Source organism: Crocodylus porosus, unplaced genomic scaffold, assembly GCF_001723895.1.
Source record: "Crocodylus porosus isolate Cpor-Errol unplaced genomic scaffold, CroPor_comp1, whole genome shotgun sequence".
In the NCBI taxonomy this organism is placed as follows: Eukaryota; Metazoa; Chordata; order Crocodylia; family Crocodylidae; genus Crocodylus; species Crocodylus porosus.
Window position 1 is genome coordinate 14,945,130 of NW_017728932.1, and position 21,084 is coordinate 14,966,213.

A 21,084-nucleotide genomic window follows, 5' to 3' on the forward strand; every position below is an offset into this window, starting at 1 on the left:
TATTCTGGATTTACTCCATCAGTCCCTGTCTTGAGCAGTATGAAATGCTGGAGATTCACAGAGCGTTTAATTGCTGTATAAACACAATTACCCAGGGAAATACACATTACCCAGGGCTCTTCCGATCAAACAACCAGGAGCTGAATAAATAATCACTGTGATCCTGAGTGCCTCCATGTCTCACTGAGGTCTTGGGAACTGATGGAGCTTGGCCACTTGCAGGATTAGGCTGATGGAAGATTACAGTCTCTGGAGCCCTCCAGCTGTGCAGGACAACAGTTATTAGCGACATTTAGTACTCAGCTCAGGTCTCACGTTCAGGTGGTTCCAGGAAGAGGCCTCAAATTGTTCACTTTATTCTCCTTTCTCCTGTCCAGCTCAGAACTAGAGAGAGACCCACCTGGCTCATACAGAATGACTTGAAAGTCGCACACTTCTGGGTCCCTCCTTCACAAAAACCCTTCTAAGTTTGTCACAGAAAACCAGGCTCAAAGAACAATGACTTTCTAGAGCACTAACTGGCTCCCTCCTCATTACTCACAGTCTGGGCTCCTGGAAGACTGACAGTTAAGAGCAGAGCTCCAGATAACATCCGACTATAATGATTAGGGATGAAATCAGAGTTGGAGACCAGGATGAAACATGAACACGACAACTAAAAATGGTAAAAAGAAACAACCAAAAACTGTGAAACTTGGGGGGGGCTTATAAGTTCCATGACACGCAAGGAGGTGGACAGGGTGATCCTTCAGTCCTTCCTGGCCTTAAAACATCAGTCTACAGCTTGATCCTAAATCCCACTCCTCAGCCCTGCAGAAAGGGACAGGGCCTTGTTTTGCACTAGTGGAAGGAGAATAAGCGACCAGTTGGCTTTGTGCCGATACTTATTTTTCCAGTTTCTTCACCTGATAGCACCACACAATTTCCAGTTGTGCCCCTGAGAGATACTCCCTCGTTGATCTTCTCCGCTCCCCAGGGTAAGAGTGCTCAGGGGCAGCTGGTTGCATCAGGAAGGAAAACCTGCCAGTGCCATGAGATCAGGAGAGAGCAGATGGCTCACATGAAGCCTTTGGTTTCTGCCATGCAGGCCATTATTCCCCTCACTTGTTTAGAGTCCATTGCTGGTCTGAACCAAGATGACACGGGCATTATGGGCCCATTCCCAAGTTCGCTGAAGCCAGAGGTAAGGCACTGACTTCAGCGAGACTGGGATCTACCCCTGAATAAATTAAAAGGTGCAAGTGTCTAGGTTACTGTATCCAGGAAGCCAATAGCTGGATTTCTGGTACATTCAGAGCACCTAGCCTCTGGCTGAGGTGGGAACAGCCTGCACTAGGATTTGTCCAACCTGCACTAAAAAAGTACCAATGACTGAGACTCTTTGGGAATCTGTTTCAGTGCTCAGCCCCCTCACAGTCAGGAAATTCTTCCCAACAGCTAATCTAAACCTCCCTTGCAGACTTCTCTCCCTGTTGCCTGGCACTCAAATGCACTCACACACAGAGTGAATTCCAGAAAGCTCCATCCTGGAGAACTCCTGCTGCAGCATGGAGGCAAGCAGAGGACCGTCTGGAAGCAGCTGCTGTCTTCCATGAAAATAAGCTAGCTGGGGTGTTACCTGCCTGCTCACTGAGGTATTCAGCAGAGCCGCTCGCCATGCCTGCCACAGAGTGCTGCTGCTGCTGTGATGCACGGTGTTATCTGATGCATGCTCCAAATGTTAAAAAGGAAGGAAAAAAACCTCAGAGAGCACAGCACAAAACCACAGCACCAGGCAGGCCAGTAGCAAGGCTCCTTCTGCAGACCCTCTGGTCTGGTACAACACACTCCCAAAACTGCTCCCCTCCCCTTTGCAAGCTGCAATGTGCACTGAAGCGTGCCGCTTCCCTATAACCTTCCTTCACTCCCCTGGGAGACTGCCCCTAGCTTTCCCCCAACACCAGCAGAGCACATCCTGTTCTTTTCTTTACATGGGTTGGTGCAGATCCTGTCAAAGTTGCTCCTGGATTTGCAGAGCACTCGGATACTATGGTATGGAGTAAGGGGGAAGAACCTGCATTGTATGGACCAGCATGTGAAGTTCTTAGGCCAGTTGTTTTTTTTTCTCCAAAACAAGAGCACAAGAGGAGAAGCCTCAAGTCTGTCTGTGCTTCCTGCCTGCTGAGTGCTCCAGACAGCGCAATTCTGGCATAGAAATCAGGTTGCCCATCTACAGCTCCTCTCCCCTCCACGGTGAGAAAAGCACAGAGGGCAGTTCAACACAAAGCCTGCCCGCCTATCAAAAGAGATGTGCTCCTTTTTGTTGCTGTCCTGAGAACAAGGGACCCAGCAGAGAAGACTGGGAAGTCTAAGTTGTGAGTGCAGAGACCAGCCCTGCGTGACTAGTATGTAAGCTCCTCTCGACTTGACTTGCTTACGGCAGGGACTGGATGGATCTACCCAGTCCTAGTTTCATTCACAAATCCAGGTACTTGAATTCATCCAAGATGTGCGTGGAAATGGGTACCGTATTTCCCATACTCGTGTGATCCTTGGAGCGTGGCATAGTATGAGGTTGGTCTCTCTAACATGCCAGGGGCATCTGACCAGCAAACCCAGCGCTATAGCTGCCAGTGCTCCTATATAAAAGCATGCACAATCTTGAGTCCTAGTACAGGACAGTTCCTTCTGCAGCCCAATCACACATGCCAAAGTCAGACAGCTACCCCTAAATCTTTCCTTCCGAATGATTCATTGCTCCAGTTGAGCAGCCAGCACAGGCCCATACCCATGTCTATATACACAAGAAAAAGGGTCCGATACAAAGATCAAAGATCTCTTTGAGCAACTCTTCAGCCAACTTCACACAAGATTTTGCTGGCTACTACTGAGTGCTAGGATTACAACGGCTCATGAAAAAGCAGCTGTAGGAAGCCCACGAGACATTCCCGAAATGTTTCCATAACCAAGCACATTTCTGCTGGATTATTGCTCTGTTTGGCTCGGTATGCTGGTGCTCTCGCTTTTGATCTGCATAACGCCAGACACCAGATGCAAATGAACCGTGACAGAAAAAGGGATCCCACCAGTGCTCTGTTGTGGAGTCCGACAGAAAGCAGCACAGTGCTGAGGTCCACCCTGTAGCTCAGAGCCCCAAGATCACCACGGGACAGCCTGGGAGCTGTCCTGTTTCAATGAGTTCCCCCCTAGAGACAGGTCTTCCCACCACTGGGTCACGTGTCAGAACCATGTTTTCAGATCCTTATACAAAACACTATAAAACTGTGTATATCTGGGGAGGAGATCTATGTAACACCAGATACACTTTCCTCCTTAGCCACAGCTAAACTTTCAGTTGGGCTTTCTACACTGTAGCTGTATGGCATGACTGTTATAGGCCTTACAATAGCATCTGGAAGCTCCAATTAGGGTTTGGACCCTACCGGAGAAACACCTGATAAGAGGCTGTGTCTGCCTTGCAGGGTGCACTGGCTAACCAGATGAGACCGATAAAAGTATCACCGCTTCTATTTCAGAGGTGAGGCAAACGAAGGACAGAAAAATCAAGAGCTTTGCCCAAGGTCACGCCAGAAGTCTGTTGCAGAGCTGGAGACAGAGTGCAGCTCTCTTGAGTCTCAGTCCCGTGCTTTGCCTGCTCTCAGCATCAGAAAAAATAATGAAACTGAAGCCCGTGTTAAGTTTGGCATGTGTTTAAATGGAGCATGGCTAGGAGGGAACAAGAGAATTAGACGCATAGGACCCCCACTCATGTTAACCAAGACACCCAAGGAACACAAAGGAAGCTAGTCCCGCCCCCCACCCAATTTACCTGGTCACCTTTTATTTCCTGAGTGAATAAGAACTTTCTTGGCCAGACAATTAAACCCACTGTAGGGTTCCTATTACAAGTCAGACACTAGCCAAAATCACTTTCTGCCTCTGGCCACATCAAATAAAAGGCCAAGTAAACAGGCAACATTTCAGCAACTCGTTTCATGTAACAGCTCCACTGTTTGCTAAAAGCATCTGCATCGATCCTGGCCCTTTAAATAGCACTTGCTGATTAAGAAACCTTCAGCCCACCTTAAATTTGAAAGGTTTCTGTTTTTAAACAAGCCTGGCTTGTCAAAGCACTTGTGAGCCCCAGTTCTGGCAATGCACTGCAAAACCAGATTAAGCAAACACTGGTGTTGAAGGGGAAAGGGGAGAACTGGGAGATGAAGAGGAAATAAATTCTGGATTGAAGCAGAACAATACTGAGATTCAACTCCAGCTGGGGCTTTGGCGGACAATGCCAGCCAATGCTGCAATGTGCAGCTCTCCAAAGGAGCTAGAAGTTCATAGCATCCAAATCTGCACACGGCTCCCCTGTGGGTTCTGTGCAATTTAGGGCAAAAGGAATTAATTCCTCTAAGCCCGAACCCACCACCCTGCTGGTACAGAAGAAGCCTATTTTTAAGGGGGTGGAGGAAGTTCCCAGCACTGGAGTCACATGGGTGGCTGTGGTTAAAGCAATCTTATCGGATCCCAAATCAGACAGGAAACCTCTCTCTCTCTCTCTTTCAGGAATTTCTATGGCTGAGTAATTAGGATCAAAGGGTTCCTCACATTACCCATAGTCACTTTCTGCTACTGTTGGTTACTTTCTTGCACCTAGCTGGGCTTGCACAAGGGAAACCTACAGCACAGTTCCACCGCTCAGGTTTCAGAGGCAAGCCTATGTGTGGGACAGCTGGGCTGTAAAGGGTCTGGGAGGAGGGGAGGGAGCTTGGATCCAAACTGGGAGAAGGTGGCACTCGGCCTCTCAGCTCTTTGGACACAGACCATCTTTTTTGCATGGGGTTTGGACATGGTCCAGAAGTGGTCTGTGCTGGAGGTCCAAGACACTGCTGCAATACAAATCCACAGCAAACCAAAACACCTTGTGGGCTTAAGACCCTGCTAGGCCCCAGAGCCAGAGCTGCCAGTGCAGCCATCTTAGACAAAGATTTGCAATACAGATCCAGGGAGGGATTCTCAGGGGAAAGAGAAAGGAGCAGGGCAACCTCCCTACCCCACCTTCCCGGACTTGGGTTTTTATTAATGCTGCACAATGAAATCAGCACCCCGCATCAGCTTTGCCTGAAACTGCTCCCTGCAAAGCTGCCCAGCTACACGGCACAGAAGAGGGGACTAGGACAAGGACAGACAGGTGATGAGAGAAAGTCATGCAGGAGAGAGTTATGCCTAGGCCTCACCCCATGTCCTTCCATGCTAAGGACCTGCTGTGTCAGAGGGAAGAGGGAGCTAAAACCCTGACTTCCTGCTGGAGTTGTCCAGTCTGGGTTCTAGCTTCCTCCAGGAAGAAGACAGCTGCAGGCCCTCAAGGATGGCACTGCCAAGGCAGGTCGCCCTGGTGAGCGAGCAAGAGGACCCACCTACAAGGTCTAGCCTCAAGCATTTCCAAGTGCTGCCCTTTCTCCCAGTGCCTGTCTTGGCAGATTCCTCCCAACCCTCTGCCCCAAGGGCTCCTCTGTGCAGTTTTCTCTCCCTGCTCAGTTTACTAGCTTTGCAGCCTGGCTGCCTTTCCTGGAGGCAAGCTTTCTGAGCTGAACAGGCTTTGCAGCCCCAGCATCAACCCAGACTTAGGAACCTGATGCCTGACCTTATCCCACACAGCAGGCTCAGAAGGCCACTCCAGCAGCATCTTTCCCACCTCAGAAAGATGCCCCTTAGGCCAACTCTACACCCAATGTTCTTACTCCTTAGTGCTTAAATTCAGCTGATCCAAAAGGTCTCTTCCCCCCTGTAAGAAGAGCAGAATGAGACATCCCAGCTGTTTGGAGCCCTTCTCTTGGCCCACTGTTTTTCTGTGCCCCACAGCCACTCTTCCAAGACAGCAGAGCACTGCAAAGCTACAGCAATCTGAACACCAAGGCAGCAGAACCTCGAAAAACTGCCTCTTTCCAAACCAGCAAAAGGCCGAACAATATTCATGCCAGGGACTACACCCTAACAGAGATCTCCAAGTAAGCGCCTCCCTGCCCATTCCCTAACATGCCACATCCCTGTTGTCACTTAGGCACATGCTTGCATGACAAGGCAACACTGTGACTAGCCAGTGATAAAGGCAGTTTGGTGGCTAGAAGCAAGACGGAGAACCCAGACCACCAGCAAGCGCTTCCCAGGTCACAGCAGGAGAACCCATGCCACAAAGAAAACGAACCCATGGCTCTCAACTCAATCTATCAGACTAGGACTTAGTTCCAAAGCACGTGCCCGGGAGCCAGAAAGCCAGGCATTTCCATGCACCAGAAGAAGGGAGCCTGCATCTAGTGGCAGTCCTAGCACCCAGCTTGGGGAATGCTACAGGAGCCCCATGGAACGCCTGTGGCGAGCAGGGGCCACACATACCTTGGAAATGAGTTCATCGTGATTGGCCAGATGAGCCCTGCAGTGAATGCAGCTGTAGGTCCTGTGGCAGGAAGGCAGGTATGCCTGGAAAGTCTTGGACCTCGTCATCTTCACCATTGGAGCCACCGAGTGCTGCGTGAACTCCGGGGTGGCCCAGGAGGCACTCCCGCAGGAAGGGTCGCACGGGAAACACCGGAAGACGCAGGTAAAGGCCGTGGTTTGGCAGGGGATGGTGTGGGGCAGGCTCCACACGCAGCTGATGGCGGCAGAGGAAGAGATTCCGGTGGGAGGAGAGCAGGGCCACGCAGACCTGGGGAGACAACAGTATGCATCAGTAGCATTCATACTGGGCATTGTGCTGGCTAGACTCCCCGCCAGCGGCCTCCCACTCCAGTTTGGACGACGGGCTGTTACTACAGCAAGAGACCAAAGAGGACTCAGGACTCCCAGTGCCCACTGATTCTCCTGGAGGGAGTGGGGGCAGGTGGGTAGAGGAAAAGCACTGAGTCTTGTTCCCATCTTTGCCACCGACTTGTTGTCACACCTGGGTCAGCTCACTCCTTTCTATGCTTCACTCTATCCAAGGTGCTTTTATGACGCCTGCTAACAAGCTAAGTGCCTCAATCTTTCAGGGGTTTGTCGTCATACCTGCTGGGGGCTCAGGGACGATGATTATCTCTGCATTACAGACTGGGAACGAAAGCACAAACTAAGTGACCTACCACAGGTGACACATGGAAAAGGAAGGAGTTGAAATCCAGTCCCCTCACAGCCTGGGAAAAGGCTCTAGCCACCCAATGGTCCTTCCTGTCTTCTGGGCCCAGTTCCCAGACACGTAAACCGAGGGTCACAGATAGGGCCCCCCTTCACAACCTGCCTTGAGTTCCAAAGCTAGAAGCATCTCTAGACATGCAAGTTCCTTCACCCTGAGACACCCGACAGTGGCCGCAGCCAGACTTGACTAGGAGTTAAATGTCTCATCGTCACAGGGCATTCTCTGCTACCCCACGCATTCGATGGAACTGGCTTAACGCTGCAGCTCAGATCTTCCAGCAGAAACCTAAAGCTCTAAGATGCCTATATGTCTTGTATGGAAATGGTTCCTTTACTTTGCTGGACAGAGGAAACAGCCCACTGGTGTAAAAGCAGCAGCCCCTGCCCAAAACTTGGCATGTGTTCTGGGAATTAGTTGTGGAGTCTGGCCGCTCTTCCCAGGAGGCTTTTCCCTTCTTTGAAGGATGTGACAGTGCAGATTCAGGTTCTGAACTGTGTACCAAATACTGCACGTGCCCTCCCCCCCCAATCTCCCTAATTCTTCAGAATGAACCGATTTGGAATGGAAATTCCTGAGCTAACAAAATGGAAAGGCTCAAGACCTGGCGCATGCTTCCAGGAGACCCACCTATAACATCAGTGAGGATATTCCACCTTAGCATGGCCACCCAAGCTGGCCTTATACGGAGCTACTACTATGGCTCAGTGTGGTGGTCCCTGGGGCTGGTCCTGCTCCATGGGATGGGCTGTATCAGAACAGCAGCCGCCTAGTGAGGTGGGGAGTATGGCACACAGAGGGGTGTTGGCTCCGAACTGTTCTAGGCAGCTGTGTCCCTCTTGCTTGTGAAAAGAGTGAACTGTCTGCACAGCACATTGGGAAGTCACAAGCCTATTTCAGGCAGCAGAGGTGGCGCCTTGGGGACAGCACTGAAAAAAGCAAGCGAGCACCCAGCACGGATGAGCCCGTGTTCTCTGCACTCCTGGCTGGTGCAGGTGCCGGACTGCAGCAGGACACTGCAGCGGGGCAATGAGAAGTGAATTGGGAAAGGCGTTCAGCAGCTTGCCATGCAGATTCACTTCCAGTCACCCTAAACACCCTCTGCAGAGCTCACACACAGAAGACCGGGCTAGACTTGCAAAATTCCTGAAGTCACATACATGCCTAAGGTTTTTAAAACTAGGCAAGCCCTGGGGATCCAATGCATCTGCAGAGCTGCTGAAAAAGGGACTTTGTGCCTAAATTACCAGGGCACTTCTGAAAATGCTACCTCCTGAATCTTACTCAGAAGACAAGGCATTTTCCCAGTGAGCACCATGCGTGTGGAAGGGGAGGTATCCAGAGCTGACTGATGCATGCCAAATGCAATATATGTAGCATAGTGGGCTATAGGATTCACAAATTCCTAGGTTTGAGGCAGCTGGCAGGTATTAGCAACAAGGCAGGAACCTAGCTTCCTCTCCTGCTCTGGGAAACATTTCCACTTCCTCTCTAGGAGGCAGGCCCCTCAGGACAAAAACTGCCACAAGAGTGGGAGTGAGCGACAGACTTCTTATTCACCCTGCAATCTGCTGAGAAGGCACATCTATCACCACCATGATGCTCAGCACTTACATGGCACTTTTTATCCCCCGAGCACTCCGTGAACATTAACTAATCAGATCAGTCTCTTCCAATCAGGCTTAGTGAGAATCGCCCTGACACTGAAACATGGCTTTCAAGTGCCCTGGGACCCAATCCAGCTCCCAGCGGTCTACCAGAAGTTGCATGAGGCTGATGGCAGCTCTGCAGACATCTCTGCTGCCTGCGTAGCCAGAGCTGCAAACTTCAGTCATCAGCGCAGCGTGGGCAGAATCAGAGGAGCGGATGGGAACGCAGGCACACACTGGAGAACAAGACTCTCGCAGGTGAGAAGTGTTCAGGGGCTTGAAAATGTTTGGACCTTAAAGGCTGCAAGAAGCTAGGAGAATGGAAGGAAGCTAGTCTGCTTTCCTCCCCTATTTATTTGATGCAAGGAAGTGCAACATATCCCAGCTTTCCTGCACTGAGCGCCAACCTCCCTGGTCACAAGACAACAGATCCAGCCCTAAATTCCAAGCTCTTGATTCAGTGCTGGACATCCAATATCCCCTCGTAACAGAGCCCCGGGCCTGGAATGCGTGAGCCATGCACCTTGCCATCCAAGTGCAGGGAAACAGAAGACGAAATGTGCTCTTGCTCAGGCCAAATGCAACTGGATTCCAAGGCAAAGGACCAAACCCTGACAAAAAAGGAGAAAATTACAGGGGAAAGACCAGCCACAGGAAAAAGGAACGAGAAGAGTCTAGCAAGTACTTTACCTGCGGGCCAAGGCTTGCACAGCCAGTTCGAACCAACTGCCTTAAAACTGCACCTTTTACAGAGACTATGATTTTCTCGCTTGCTTCTCTCCTGCAGGACAGGAGGGGAGTGCACAAGGTGGGCAGCTGTGCCTCTTTTTCCATACCCTAGAGCAAATTCAGACCATATCTCTGCCTGTCTCACATGAGCAACACCAGCTTTGTGCTATGGCGTGACGGGGGCGGGAGGGGGGGATGACAGCCAGCAGCCAGCATCTCAGCCAAACAGCTGCATAAAGGATGCCTAGACAAAGCCCAGAGGGAACAATACCACAATAATCCCCCTTTGTCATCAACCTGCTCCTCCTGCTCAGGGTCACTGAGCAACAGCATGTTGGAGCCACAGTAAGAACCAAGAGGGGCCGCTGAAATCAAGTTAATTTAAGGGGGAATAAAAACACCCCTGACTTATACAGCTCTTCACACCAACATGCTACATGAGCGTTAACTGGCCAGTCTTCACAATGCATCCAAGACGCCCAAGACTTTACCCATGCGAACTAATGCCTAAGCACAGACTAGAAGGAACGGGAGTTATCAATGGTCTCTTTCTCTCTCCATTGTAAGATTTACTGCATTCTGCTAGGAGGGGAAAATAGTTTTTAAACAGCTCTTCTGAATAAAGCCGAGAAGGATAGCAATGCAGGGACTCGATAAGTGTGGCTAATAGGGGTAGATATTTTAAGATCCAGATATGAACACATCTTCCGATACTGGGCAAAGAGAAAGGGATCAATATGGCACATACGCAAACAGTCAGGATCTCTGGTGGCAATCTACAGCCAAGCTGCCATTCAAACTGTCCCCGCTTCTGCTCTGACCATAACGGCAGCCCCTTATTCTTAACAGCCCATCTTCTTATAGAAGTCTCCCCTGCCCACCCCCCAGCACTGTTCCCAATCTGCAATCACCCAGAGCCAGTGCTCTTTTCCGCCCTTGAGACAACCACAAGCATGGTTCACAGTGCCTTACAGCAGCCCCATTCACTCCACTGATGGGCAGAGACAAAGTCCTGCATCACCAGCCAGCTCTACAGCACCACACACTTCGTCTCCACCACTGGAGCCATTGACCATAGCAGCTATTGGGTGGTCTCCATTCCAGCAACTTCTCCTTGGAGCAAGGGGGAGGGGAAAGGATTAAGGATCCTTTACTGTTTTGTTTTATGTAATATTTATATTTTATTATTTTAACATCAATACAAATACAATTAGAAGCAAACATATAGCTGTCACCAGCAGGAGGCTCAGTGCCACTCCATCAGGCTGAGGCCGTATCCATGAGTCTACATCCTTTCTATAAGCTGGTACAGGCCAAATTTACCTCTGGGATGGGCTCACTGGTGTCACTGGAGTTGGGACTTTTAGAGGATACTGGAATAGCTGGATTTAGGAAGGGAAAAATCCTGGAGCCAGTCCAAGAGCAGCCACCAGAGGAGCCCTGGAGCATGGGGGAGAGGAATATCACATACATCCCTTTTAGGGACACCCTGCAGAAATTATCGGTTAATGGCCAATCTCCTTGCAGCTGTCATCTTTTATTTCAAGCAGGCTTTGATATGCGTAGTCAAGAGTTCCTCTGGCCAGTTTTCAACCCCCTCCTTCCATCCACCTCTCTAGAGGCCTGTGAGGTTGATCAGCAACGTGGGAAATGCAGGAAAAGACAGCATGGGGAAAAAGAGCAGTGGTCAGTCCCAAACACTTGTACCCTTTTGGGTACACACTGGATAACTCAGATGCCCGTCTCCCCACCCACAAGCCATGATAGCCACACAAAAAATCAAAACCAATCCAACTGAACTCGTTTCCCATCAAACTTGAGGTTTTTGTGGTTAAGAGGTCAACACCTTTCCCTGTCATTCAGAAACAGCAAACGCAGCAGGAAGATGCATTTCAAAAGATGAAAATGGTGAGGAACAGCTTCAATATTTTCTAAAAGCAAACGCTTCCAAAGTTGAACACAGAGCATTGTGAACAACCCAGCTGCCGAGAGAACCCCAGACTCTACTCTTTGGTGTTTCCTGGCATGAATACACGGTGGACTTGCTTGATGGAGGTCACCCTAGCAGCTCTCTTTCATCAGGGTGACAAACTGTAAGAGTCAAGGCTGCATATGGGTTCTCACAGCTAACTCAAAGTGCTTGAGGACAGCTCCTGCTCAGCCACAGCACAGAAGGGTGCACTCAGAAGGGAAACTCTTCCAGTGCTGGGGCATGCATGGTGGCTTGTGCATGGGACAGCCTCCTAGTGCAGGATTCTCAAAAATTTGGGCTCAGTTCCCAGCCTCACCAGAGCCTGCCACCAAGGCTGTGGGCAAATCACTTTACTGCCAACTTCACAGAGATGCCGAGCCCGAGCACCCCCAAAGAACGTGGCGGGAGCTAGAGATGCTCCAAAGTTTTGGAAGCAAGAGAGAAACATGGAACTGAAGCACCGATTTTTCTGTGCCTAGAAATTAGGAACACCTCCTCCTGCTCGGTTCTGTTCAAGCCAGTGATAACAGTTCACGATTGCGGGAGAGCTGGGGAGCAGCTTTGGTAGTCTCAGTGGTTCCAGATAGAACTGGAATGGCCTCCTTTATCATGGGAGAAGCCAAGGCAGGAATTAAGATTGTGAAAGGCTCCAAGATGAGCTCAGACTTCAGCACAGGCAGCTGGGAAAGCCATCAAAAGGACTGAGTATAAGAGTCTGGGTATAGAAGCAGGCCCTCTTACTCCTTTACCCTCCAGCTCTGGGCATCCCCCAGCCCTCAAGTTAAAACAGGATGGGGATATCCATGAAGCCCATCAGTACCTTCTTCTCAATCGATCAATCAGTCCTTGCTGCTGCCTGAGACAGCTGTACCCTTTCCCAGGGGCTGCCTTCTCTCATGGGAAGCAGGGAGTGGCAGGGGTGGGAAGGGGTAGATGCAAACCCTCGCTAGATCTGCATAACTGCAAGCACGTGTAATGAAGTCAAAAAGTGCGAGGCAGGCAGGCACTCTACCCACCTCCTGACAAACTGCTTACCCCTCTCAAACATCTTTTTTGTTGCTCTGGGCCTCAGTTCTCCCATCTGTGCACTGGGGATATTACTCCTCATCTCTGCACAGGGCTCGGAGATCCTGGGATTAAAAAGTGTTGTCTCAACCCAGATTATTTACAGCAATTACTGGTTTTGCTACATAACCACTAGGTGGCACTACAAGGGGCTGGACAAAATAGCAATTAAAGACTCCCTGAATCATTAAGGCCCTGTGAAGGCACAACGCCAGGCATGCTGCACCTGCCGTGCTCCACATGCCACAGCCAGTGTAACAGGAAAAACAATAGTGATGATTATTTTGCTGAGCAGCTATCAGTACTAAATCCATCATTGCAATTATATTAATCATGTTTTAAAGTATGTGTTACAGGGCAGGCAGTGTGTCAGTCCATGAAGCATCACAGACCTTCCCATCAAACCAAGCCTGGGCAGACACTCCAGCTATTCAGGTCTTCTGGAAGAAGTGGTTTGTCTGGACATTACAACACAGTGAAATAAAAGTGTAAAAGGGACAGACACTGATCTATTAAGAGAGAACACAACCTGTTTTGTGCTGTTTAACATATTAATCTTATTCCCTTGATTCACAGCTCTGAGGTTGTTGAAATGAAAGCCAGACATGAAAAACAAGCAAGATCTGCATGACCACGCACAGTTGCTCTACTCTCTGCTTATCAACTAGGTTAGGAGATAAGAGCAGGCTGGCCAGTTTCACTTTGGTTTATAGGCAGTTTTGGTTCTGTTGCACTTGCATATCAGTCAAGACCTAAAATCCAAGCCCCTGAAATTAAGGGAATTAAAGATAAATTCATGTTAAAAGGAAACATTTAGGAGGGGTTAATGAATGTGACAAGCATGTTAGAGACGGCAGTTATGTTACTAGTTATTAAAAATCTACTTTAACAGGTTTTAGAGAAACTAATAAATGGCTTAAAGCATTCAGGATTCATGGTAGAGATGATATCTTTTATTAGACTAACTAGATTTTTTTTTTTGGCAAACTTTCAAATTTCAAACTTTTGGGCGCAAACACTAATAAGTGGCTTGTAACTATCGGCAATTAACTACTACATTATTCCTATTTTAAGTGATTACCCTTTTATGTATACATACTTAAGCATTACGTGTGTGTGCGCGCGTGTGTGTGTCACATGCGCACAGTTTTCTACAATTATTGATGGTAATCACATTCTGAGGCTAAAGCTACTGATAGTGCCCTGTAAAACAACAGCAATCAGGCAGGGAGGTATAGTACTCTCATTGTAAAATTTGGGTGTTAGGACAGTGACCATAGAGCCTTCTACCTGAACACTTCACAGACATCAACTAATGTTCAATGCATGCCTGGGAGACAGTGCTACTTTCATTTGACATGTAGGGAAACTGAGGCACAGAGCACTAAGTGCCTTACTCAAGGTCAGGCAGGGAGTTTGCAACAGAAAGGAGCCCAGACCACATTATGGCAATGGTTTCTTCTAGCCTTATAAATCTGAGCCCAGAAGCTGAACCCACCTCCTTCGTGGACCAGAAAGTGCCCTATTCAGAAGCCTCCCTTTCCCTGTGTCACTGCGCTCTAGAAAGAAATGCAATCATCAGGTTGCATTTTGATGCTGCCATTGTACTGAACCTAAAGGAGTTAAACTCCCCTCCCACAACTTAATCTAAGAACAAAGGACCTGACAAGATGGAGAGAAGTCAGCACACCAGACAAGCCTACAGTCTCTTGTCTCCTTTGGGCCAGACCTTGCTGCCTTAGTCACATAAGGGCTGCAAGATGCATCCTTTTACCCAAAGATTCCCGTCTCCAAGGAGCTGGCTGGCAGTAGCATCCTCGCAATGCAGATGAGTCTGTGCTACTGGTAACGCACAGCAGGAAAGCATTATTGTTGAGCGAGGCCCACCTTTGCTTCGCAGCTCCTTTTCATCCCAACTGAGCACACAATTCAATAGCCGGTTGAGACAGACACCAGTGTGGGCTGTCAGACTGCAGGAGAAAACTGAACAAGCTAAAGAGGAGCAGGAGCAGGGATTTGAAACAAATCAGCACTTGATTTTGCTCCTACCAGCAAAGCCCACTTGGGCTGCAAATAAACAGTGAATTGCAAGCCAAACTAATTTCACAAAAGGCTCCATTTTCCCGGCACATTTAAGAAAAACTCTCTCCGACAGCCCGAGAAGTGTGATACCAGGCCCTAATGGGATCTGGTTAAATATACACAATGGGCTGCAGTGAGATAATGGCAGCAGCATAAATGAGCAGTAATAAGATGCAATTCCTTATTCCTCATGCATCTTCCTGCCGAGGCAAATCGCATGTTCAAGCTGTCACTGGAACATGGGAGGGACAGGACAAGACAAACTACGATACAGATCAGTCAGGATCAGAGGGGACAAAGGGCCCACCCCAGGATCTGGCTACCTACCTGTATCATGACTTGCACAAAGGAAGAACTGCTTATCCCTTGTTCCATTTCTACTGTGTTCCTCTCTACTGCTCCATTGCCTAAATCCTACCCGTGCAGTCAGATGTCACTTACGGCAGACAGGGCCCATTCTTCTTGGCTAGCCTGGGTCTTCACTGTTTAATCCCATGAGTTTTTTAATTTCCCAGTTTGAAGGAAGGATTCCTCCCCATCACACCTTTTTACCTGTTCGCTTTGCTGCCCCCACAGCACAACTGTCATAGACTCATAGATTTCTAGAGTCAGATGGGACCTGGTAGATCACTGGGTCCAACCCCCTGCTCCAGGCAGCAAAGAGCGCTGAGGTTAAGTAACCCCAGCCAGATGCCTGCCTAATCTCTTCCTGAACATCTCCAAGGTAGGGGGAAAGCACCACCTCCCTTGGAAGCCCATTCCATATTTTAGCAACCCTTACCATAAACAATTTCTTCCTTATGTCCAATCTAAATCTGTTCTCCTTCAGTTTGTGGCTATTATTTCTGGTAACCCTAAGAGGCGCCCTGGTAAACAGAGTGTCCCCTATTCCCTGCTGACCCCCCGCATTGAGTTTGTATGCAGCCACAAGATTGCCTTTCAGCCTTCTCTTGTCATGGGAGATGCTACAACTTCACTCGTAACACCCATCCCAAAAACGCCTCCTTTCCTGGATAAACCTTGGAGACAGGGAGAAGCTCAACTGACAGATCTCTCTGTGTTTCACAGAAATGCATTCTATGGAATAGCCAGCCTTTTCCTTGGGTATTTGCTTGCAATTTGGGTATTTGCTTGGGCATTTGCTCCACGCCTTACGCGTACGTGCAAGCTAGCAGTCCAGACGTTCGGGTGGAAGAAACACACTGGAGTTTTAGGTATGGAACCTAGTCATCAAGCTGTACACTTTCTATGATGAAACTGCATTTGAGCTGGTACACTCAGTTGCTGTCCTGCCAATCCATGTCATTGCTTCCTTCTGGATATACCCACTGGCTCATACATTACTGCCAAGGTATGTGAACTGACTCGCATTTTGTCTTCTTTTGGTTCCTGATCCAATTGCGAGCATTTGGGAGTTCCTGGGATTTTCAGACTTTTTCCTCCCCGTAAGTGGTTATTAACCCCATCTTCATGGTGCTGGATATAGTTTCTCGGTCTTTACTTACAGATTGACTGAACCCGTCACCTAGATCTATTTTATCTAAATCCTCCAGTATACTGTTGAGCCATGCAGGGCCTGTGCTTCTCATGACAAAGTCAATAGCAATGCAAACCAGGAGAAGTGAGAATATTTTATTTGACAGAGGTCTGCATCCCATTCACTCAAGTGCATTTAACTGTAGCAGTGCAAGCTGCACCTGGATATCAAGTGCTGGTAACGTTAATTATTTTTGTTCTCGGACCATAACACCTCAAGATGCTCAATTATCTACCTATTAAAAGGACCACCTTCTCAATTTGAGCGTGTGAAAATTAGCAGGAGTATCAAGTAAAATCTTAGAAGCATTATAGGAGAGCAATCTGTTTATCTAGGTGATGGTCTATAGGCTGTACCTTTAGTAAAGTCAAGTCTCATTCCCCAGCACTTCACATTCTGGTGATCTATGACGAAAAGAAAATTAGTTTGCTTAACTCAAAAGCAATTCTTCATATTAAGGAGCTGCTAAGATACCAACGTAAGCCAATAGTACGTATACTCTGCAACTTCTGTAAAATCCTTTATCTGAGGCTCATTAATAGATTAAGGCGTACAAATACCCCTATGACATAGGTAACAGTTATTATCTCCATTATGTACAGCTGATGAAAACCGCTCTGAAGGGCAAATGCAAACCTGGCTGGCTTTGGCTTCTTCAGTGATGCGCGTTTGGTTTGACAGGAATAGCTTGCACTTAAAGAAATCATTACCATCACAGCAAAGAAAACCGAAAAACCTCACACACTCATGAGTCAGCAGAACATCCCACCTCTGCTTCTCCAAGTGCCGATAACCCCAGATGGCATACTGCATAAAATGGATCGCTGCCAAGGAGTGTGGACTAGGCAGAAGAGAAAATTGGAAGGCAGATGTCTGGGTTTCATATCCATATCTGCTCCGGACTGCAAGGCATTAAGCAAACCGTGGCTCTGTCACTAGTTTAACCATGAGTAAAATCGGGATAATAGTTATTTACCTACATCACAGGGATGCAGCAACGAGACTTAATTCATGTTTGTTAAGTGCCACCCGATTGTCAGGTGGAAGATGTGGGAGAAATAAGCATCATTAATTGTTATTTCCTGCAGACACAAAAGTGGCACAGCCAGTCAGATGACAGGTGGACTTTCTGGGAGGAAGTCACTCCCAGCTGCTGAAAAAGAGACCCATATCCAGCACCAGCAGGCAACCAGCCTAACTCTCAGGCTAGACTGGCTGTCGGCACATAAGGCAGAGGGGTTCAAAACCAGAAAGTATGAGCTATGTTACAAGTGCAGAGCAAGCAAGACGCTGCTGAGGAAAGGCTTGCTTGTCCCGTTGGAGTTGCCAACGTGGGCCTACAACCGGGACATACGCTCCACTCACACTGACAGGTCTGTGTTCATCAGGAAACTTTTCTTTACCTTCAACCACAAAACAGGCTACCAAGTTTCCTCCTTTTAAAAGGAAGGGCAGCACATGGCCAAAGGGTGCGTGAGTCTGCGCGTTCCCACCAATTTCAGAGGCATCCCCGATTTAAAACCACAGCTGAGGGTCTGGCCCCTCCCAAAACCCAAGGAAACCTAATGCCAAAGAAGCCAGTCTCGCTGCCCATGGCTCGGAGGGGAGACCGCTCCTACCTGAAGCCTTTAAAAGCACAGGACCCATTTAATTTTTTATTTTTCCTTCCCCCCCATAGCTGTAAAACAACAAAAGCAGCAGGAACGCACCCAAAGGGCCCGTGCACAGGGCTTCAAAGGGGAAGAAAGGAGCGTGAAGCAAAGGACATCTAGACAGTGCTTCTTTCCCCCCTCACTGAAACCGCAGAGGCCAGAACACCTCGCTGCAAACACGCTTTTCAGCTCCGGTTCGACAGCGCAGCTGCTGGGTGCTGCGCGGACAGGCTGGAGGGGACTGCCGCGCGCCTCGCCTTTGGGATGGAGGGAACGCCAGGGACGTGGGGAGGATTGGACCAGCCCGGCGGGACGGCCCGCAACTTCCTCCGAGACACAAGGGAGCCGAGGAGCCGCGTCCCCGTCCCCCCCACTCCGACGCGCGCTGTCAAAAAACCAAAACACCCAGGCAAGGCACCGTCGGCGACGCGACCAGGAGGGGTCCTGGGGGAGGGGCACGCAGACGCCTCAAGTGCTGGGGCTCGTGATTTTTTTTTTTTTTTACTATTTCCACATATTAAAAAACAAAAAAGAGAGGACCTTTTCCTCACACCCTCACCCCCGGGAGAGGACTGGGGTTTTGGAGGCATGAGGCACACCCGAGCGGGCCCGTGCTGGGGAGGGAGAAGGGGCCTGGTCCCCCTCAGGGCGCTGCGGCCCGGCCGTGTTGGTAAACAGCGCGGTCACATGGCCCGAGGCTCCGCCCGGCGCGGCCCCCCCGGAGCCCCGTGAGGGAGCCTCCTCCACCCCCACACCACTGTGCTCCGCCGCCCGGCGCGGGACTACACTTACTTGCCCCGAGCCCGGGCGCGGCAGACGGAGCGGGGCCGCGCGTGAGGCGGAGCTCCTCGTCGCCCGGCAGCTCTGCAGCGCCTCCGCCTCCCCGCGGCCTGCCGCCTCTTCTTATACCGCCTCAGCCTACCCTGCTGGCGCTGACTGCCACGGGCCTGCGCCAATTCGCGCCCGCCGAGCCCCAGCAACACGCCGCCGGTTGGCCAGCTTCAGCCGCAGCCCATTTCCCCGACAGCCAATCGCGTCGGGGAAGGCGGCGCGGGGCCCCGCCCCCTCCCAGCCGGGGGTAGGTTGCGGGGCGCAGACAACAGCTGGGCGGCGGGCAGCCAATGAGCACGGCGCTGGGGCTGCCAGCATGGGAGCGGGGAGGGAGGATAACAAACAGATGCGTTTCCTCTTAAAGGGGCCGCGACGCCTGCTGCTGGAGCCCAGGCAGCGTGGGGGCCAAGGGGCCTGCACCCGAGCCCCTGGGGCTAAGGGCGGGTAAGGGGTGCATGGGTACACGCCTGGCCTGGGCTGCCTGCAAGCCTCGGAAGGGATGCAGGCCCCTGGCTACTTTCACCCCAGCCTATGTGCCCTGTGCATGGGACTTGCTGCTTGGCTTGCAAACTGCAGCTTCCCCTCCACCAGCCTCCCAGGCCTGGATGAAGCCTGGGAGGTCTCGTTATTGCCCCTCCGCGCAAAAAGAGGCACAGCCAAAGTGCGCCAGAAATCTCGGCTCCCCGACCAGGTTTGAGCCATACCCCACCAGACCCCTCTGTCTCCTCCAAGGCACAAACAATTCCCTCCCCCGCTCCGAGAAGCTCTCCTTTCACAGATGAAGCTCTCCTGTGGTTACAGAGACTTCCCCTGGTGCTCAAACTAAATAGGAAGAGTGTGAGTCTCAGCTGCACTGCAGAACGCTGCCAGCCAGCAAGGTCTGAAACATGAGTTTTAATCTATGACAAAAAAAAACAGAACGTGCCTGAATGTCTACTTCAGTTGCTCCCGACAGCCAACGTGCAGTTTGCTTGGGTTCCCGGTACATCTCGTGCTTCCTTTTTTCAAAAGGGCAGCAACAGAGGAGTTGCTCTCTCCTGGTGGTGCAGGCACCTAGTTTTCCCAAAAGTGACCCGAAAGCTTGCAAAGAAGAATTTCTCCAATTATTTAAGTTGGTCTAATAAAAAAAGATACCAGATTTGTCCAAAGAACCTTGTCTGCCTAGTTTTCCCAAAGATTTTCTGCAGAGATTTCTTTTCTAAAAATGCGAATGGTTGGGGAAGTTAAAGAGGTGGTATTTTCTAATGCAAGATTACAGCTTCTACTCCAGGAAGGAGGAGGAACTGATCACGGCAAAATAACTTAGTCAAGATACTGGCTCGTTCCTTTCCTATTGTCATCTCAGTCCAATTTTGCACACAACTACTGGCAGCAGTAACCAAGGCGCATTTGGTATAAGTGCCTATAATGGTGTACAGCACGCTCCGTGTTTACGCATCCAGGCCAGGGGTCGAGCACCGAATCGTTCCTTTTGCATCTCAGCGGGATTTGAGGCAACCTAAATCATGTAGGCTCCTTTGAAAATCCTACACCAACATTTTTCAAAAAAGGGCTCATGTCATGATTTGAGATGCCATGATCTTTGATGCACAACCTGACACACCTTCCAGGGGCCCAATTTTTTAGAGTGCGTAGCTCTGAAAATCAGACTCCTTTACCAGGGTGGCACGCTGCCAAAATCCGAGGCAGCCAACAATCATTCATCATGCTTTTTTCTTTTAAATTGTGGCCTTTCCCAGTGGGGTACAGTCAAACCCTAGAAGACTGGGAGGAGTGGGTACAGTAGTCATTTCTAATAGACAATATATGATGCATCTTTTTAAATACCAAAGCAATTAGTTCACATTAGCACTGATTTTACATTTCGCATGTTTGACGCAGAGGTCACTTTAACCACCCCCTCTAACAGAGATGCAGCAGCTGCCTAAACAGCACAAAGCTAAATTTAAGGAGTAAGTGAAAGGGATGACCTTAAAGTTATGGCCAGTATTTAAGGAGAAAAAAAAAAAATTCTCATCAGACTGAGCTGAAGTTTGGGGACCGGTTAACAAGTGAACAACTGTGAAAAGTGCCACACTATGGTTAAAGCAATCAGGACTTGTGGTAGAGAGATTTCTTTATAGAATTTTTTTTTTTTTTTTGCAAAAATCTAGCTGGCCTAATAAAAGATATCACCTCTACCACCAGTCCTGATGGCTTTTTCCTCTAGACCAATACGACTACAACCTGGATGCCTGGCAGAATCGTTAATCATTATGAAGCAGTCAGGCCCTGGAAGACATTCTCCAAGAGCACCAGGCAGCATTTCACTTCCTGAATGCCATTTTTGTCAGTCATGCACCCAAGTACTGGCCCAGCCTGGTTTTTTCCTTTGCTTGAGATCAAGATCACAGCCCAAGGCAGCATGTCCTTCCTAGGCAAAA

General features: G+C 49.5%; 1 protein-coding gene across 1 annotated transcript in view; it reads right to left on the bottom strand.

Moving 5' to 3' along the window:
- Nucleotides 1-18,701, bottom strand: part of YPEL2 (yippee like 2) — a 37,317-nt gene extending 18,616 nt beyond the window's left edge. Inside the window, exons 1-2 of the mRNA XM_019545698.1 lie at nucleotides 18,623-18,701; nucleotides 6,373-6,682 (exon numbers count right to left, since the gene is read on the bottom strand). Of these exons, the coding sequence (XP_019401243.1) occupies nucleotides 6,373-6,489 (117 nt within the window). The 5' untranslated portion in view covers nucleotides 6,490-6,682; nucleotides 18,623-18,701. The remainder of the gene's footprint in view (nucleotides 1-6,372; nucleotides 6,683-18,622) is intronic.
- Between the last annotated feature and the right edge of the window lie 2,383 nt (nucleotides 18,702-21,084).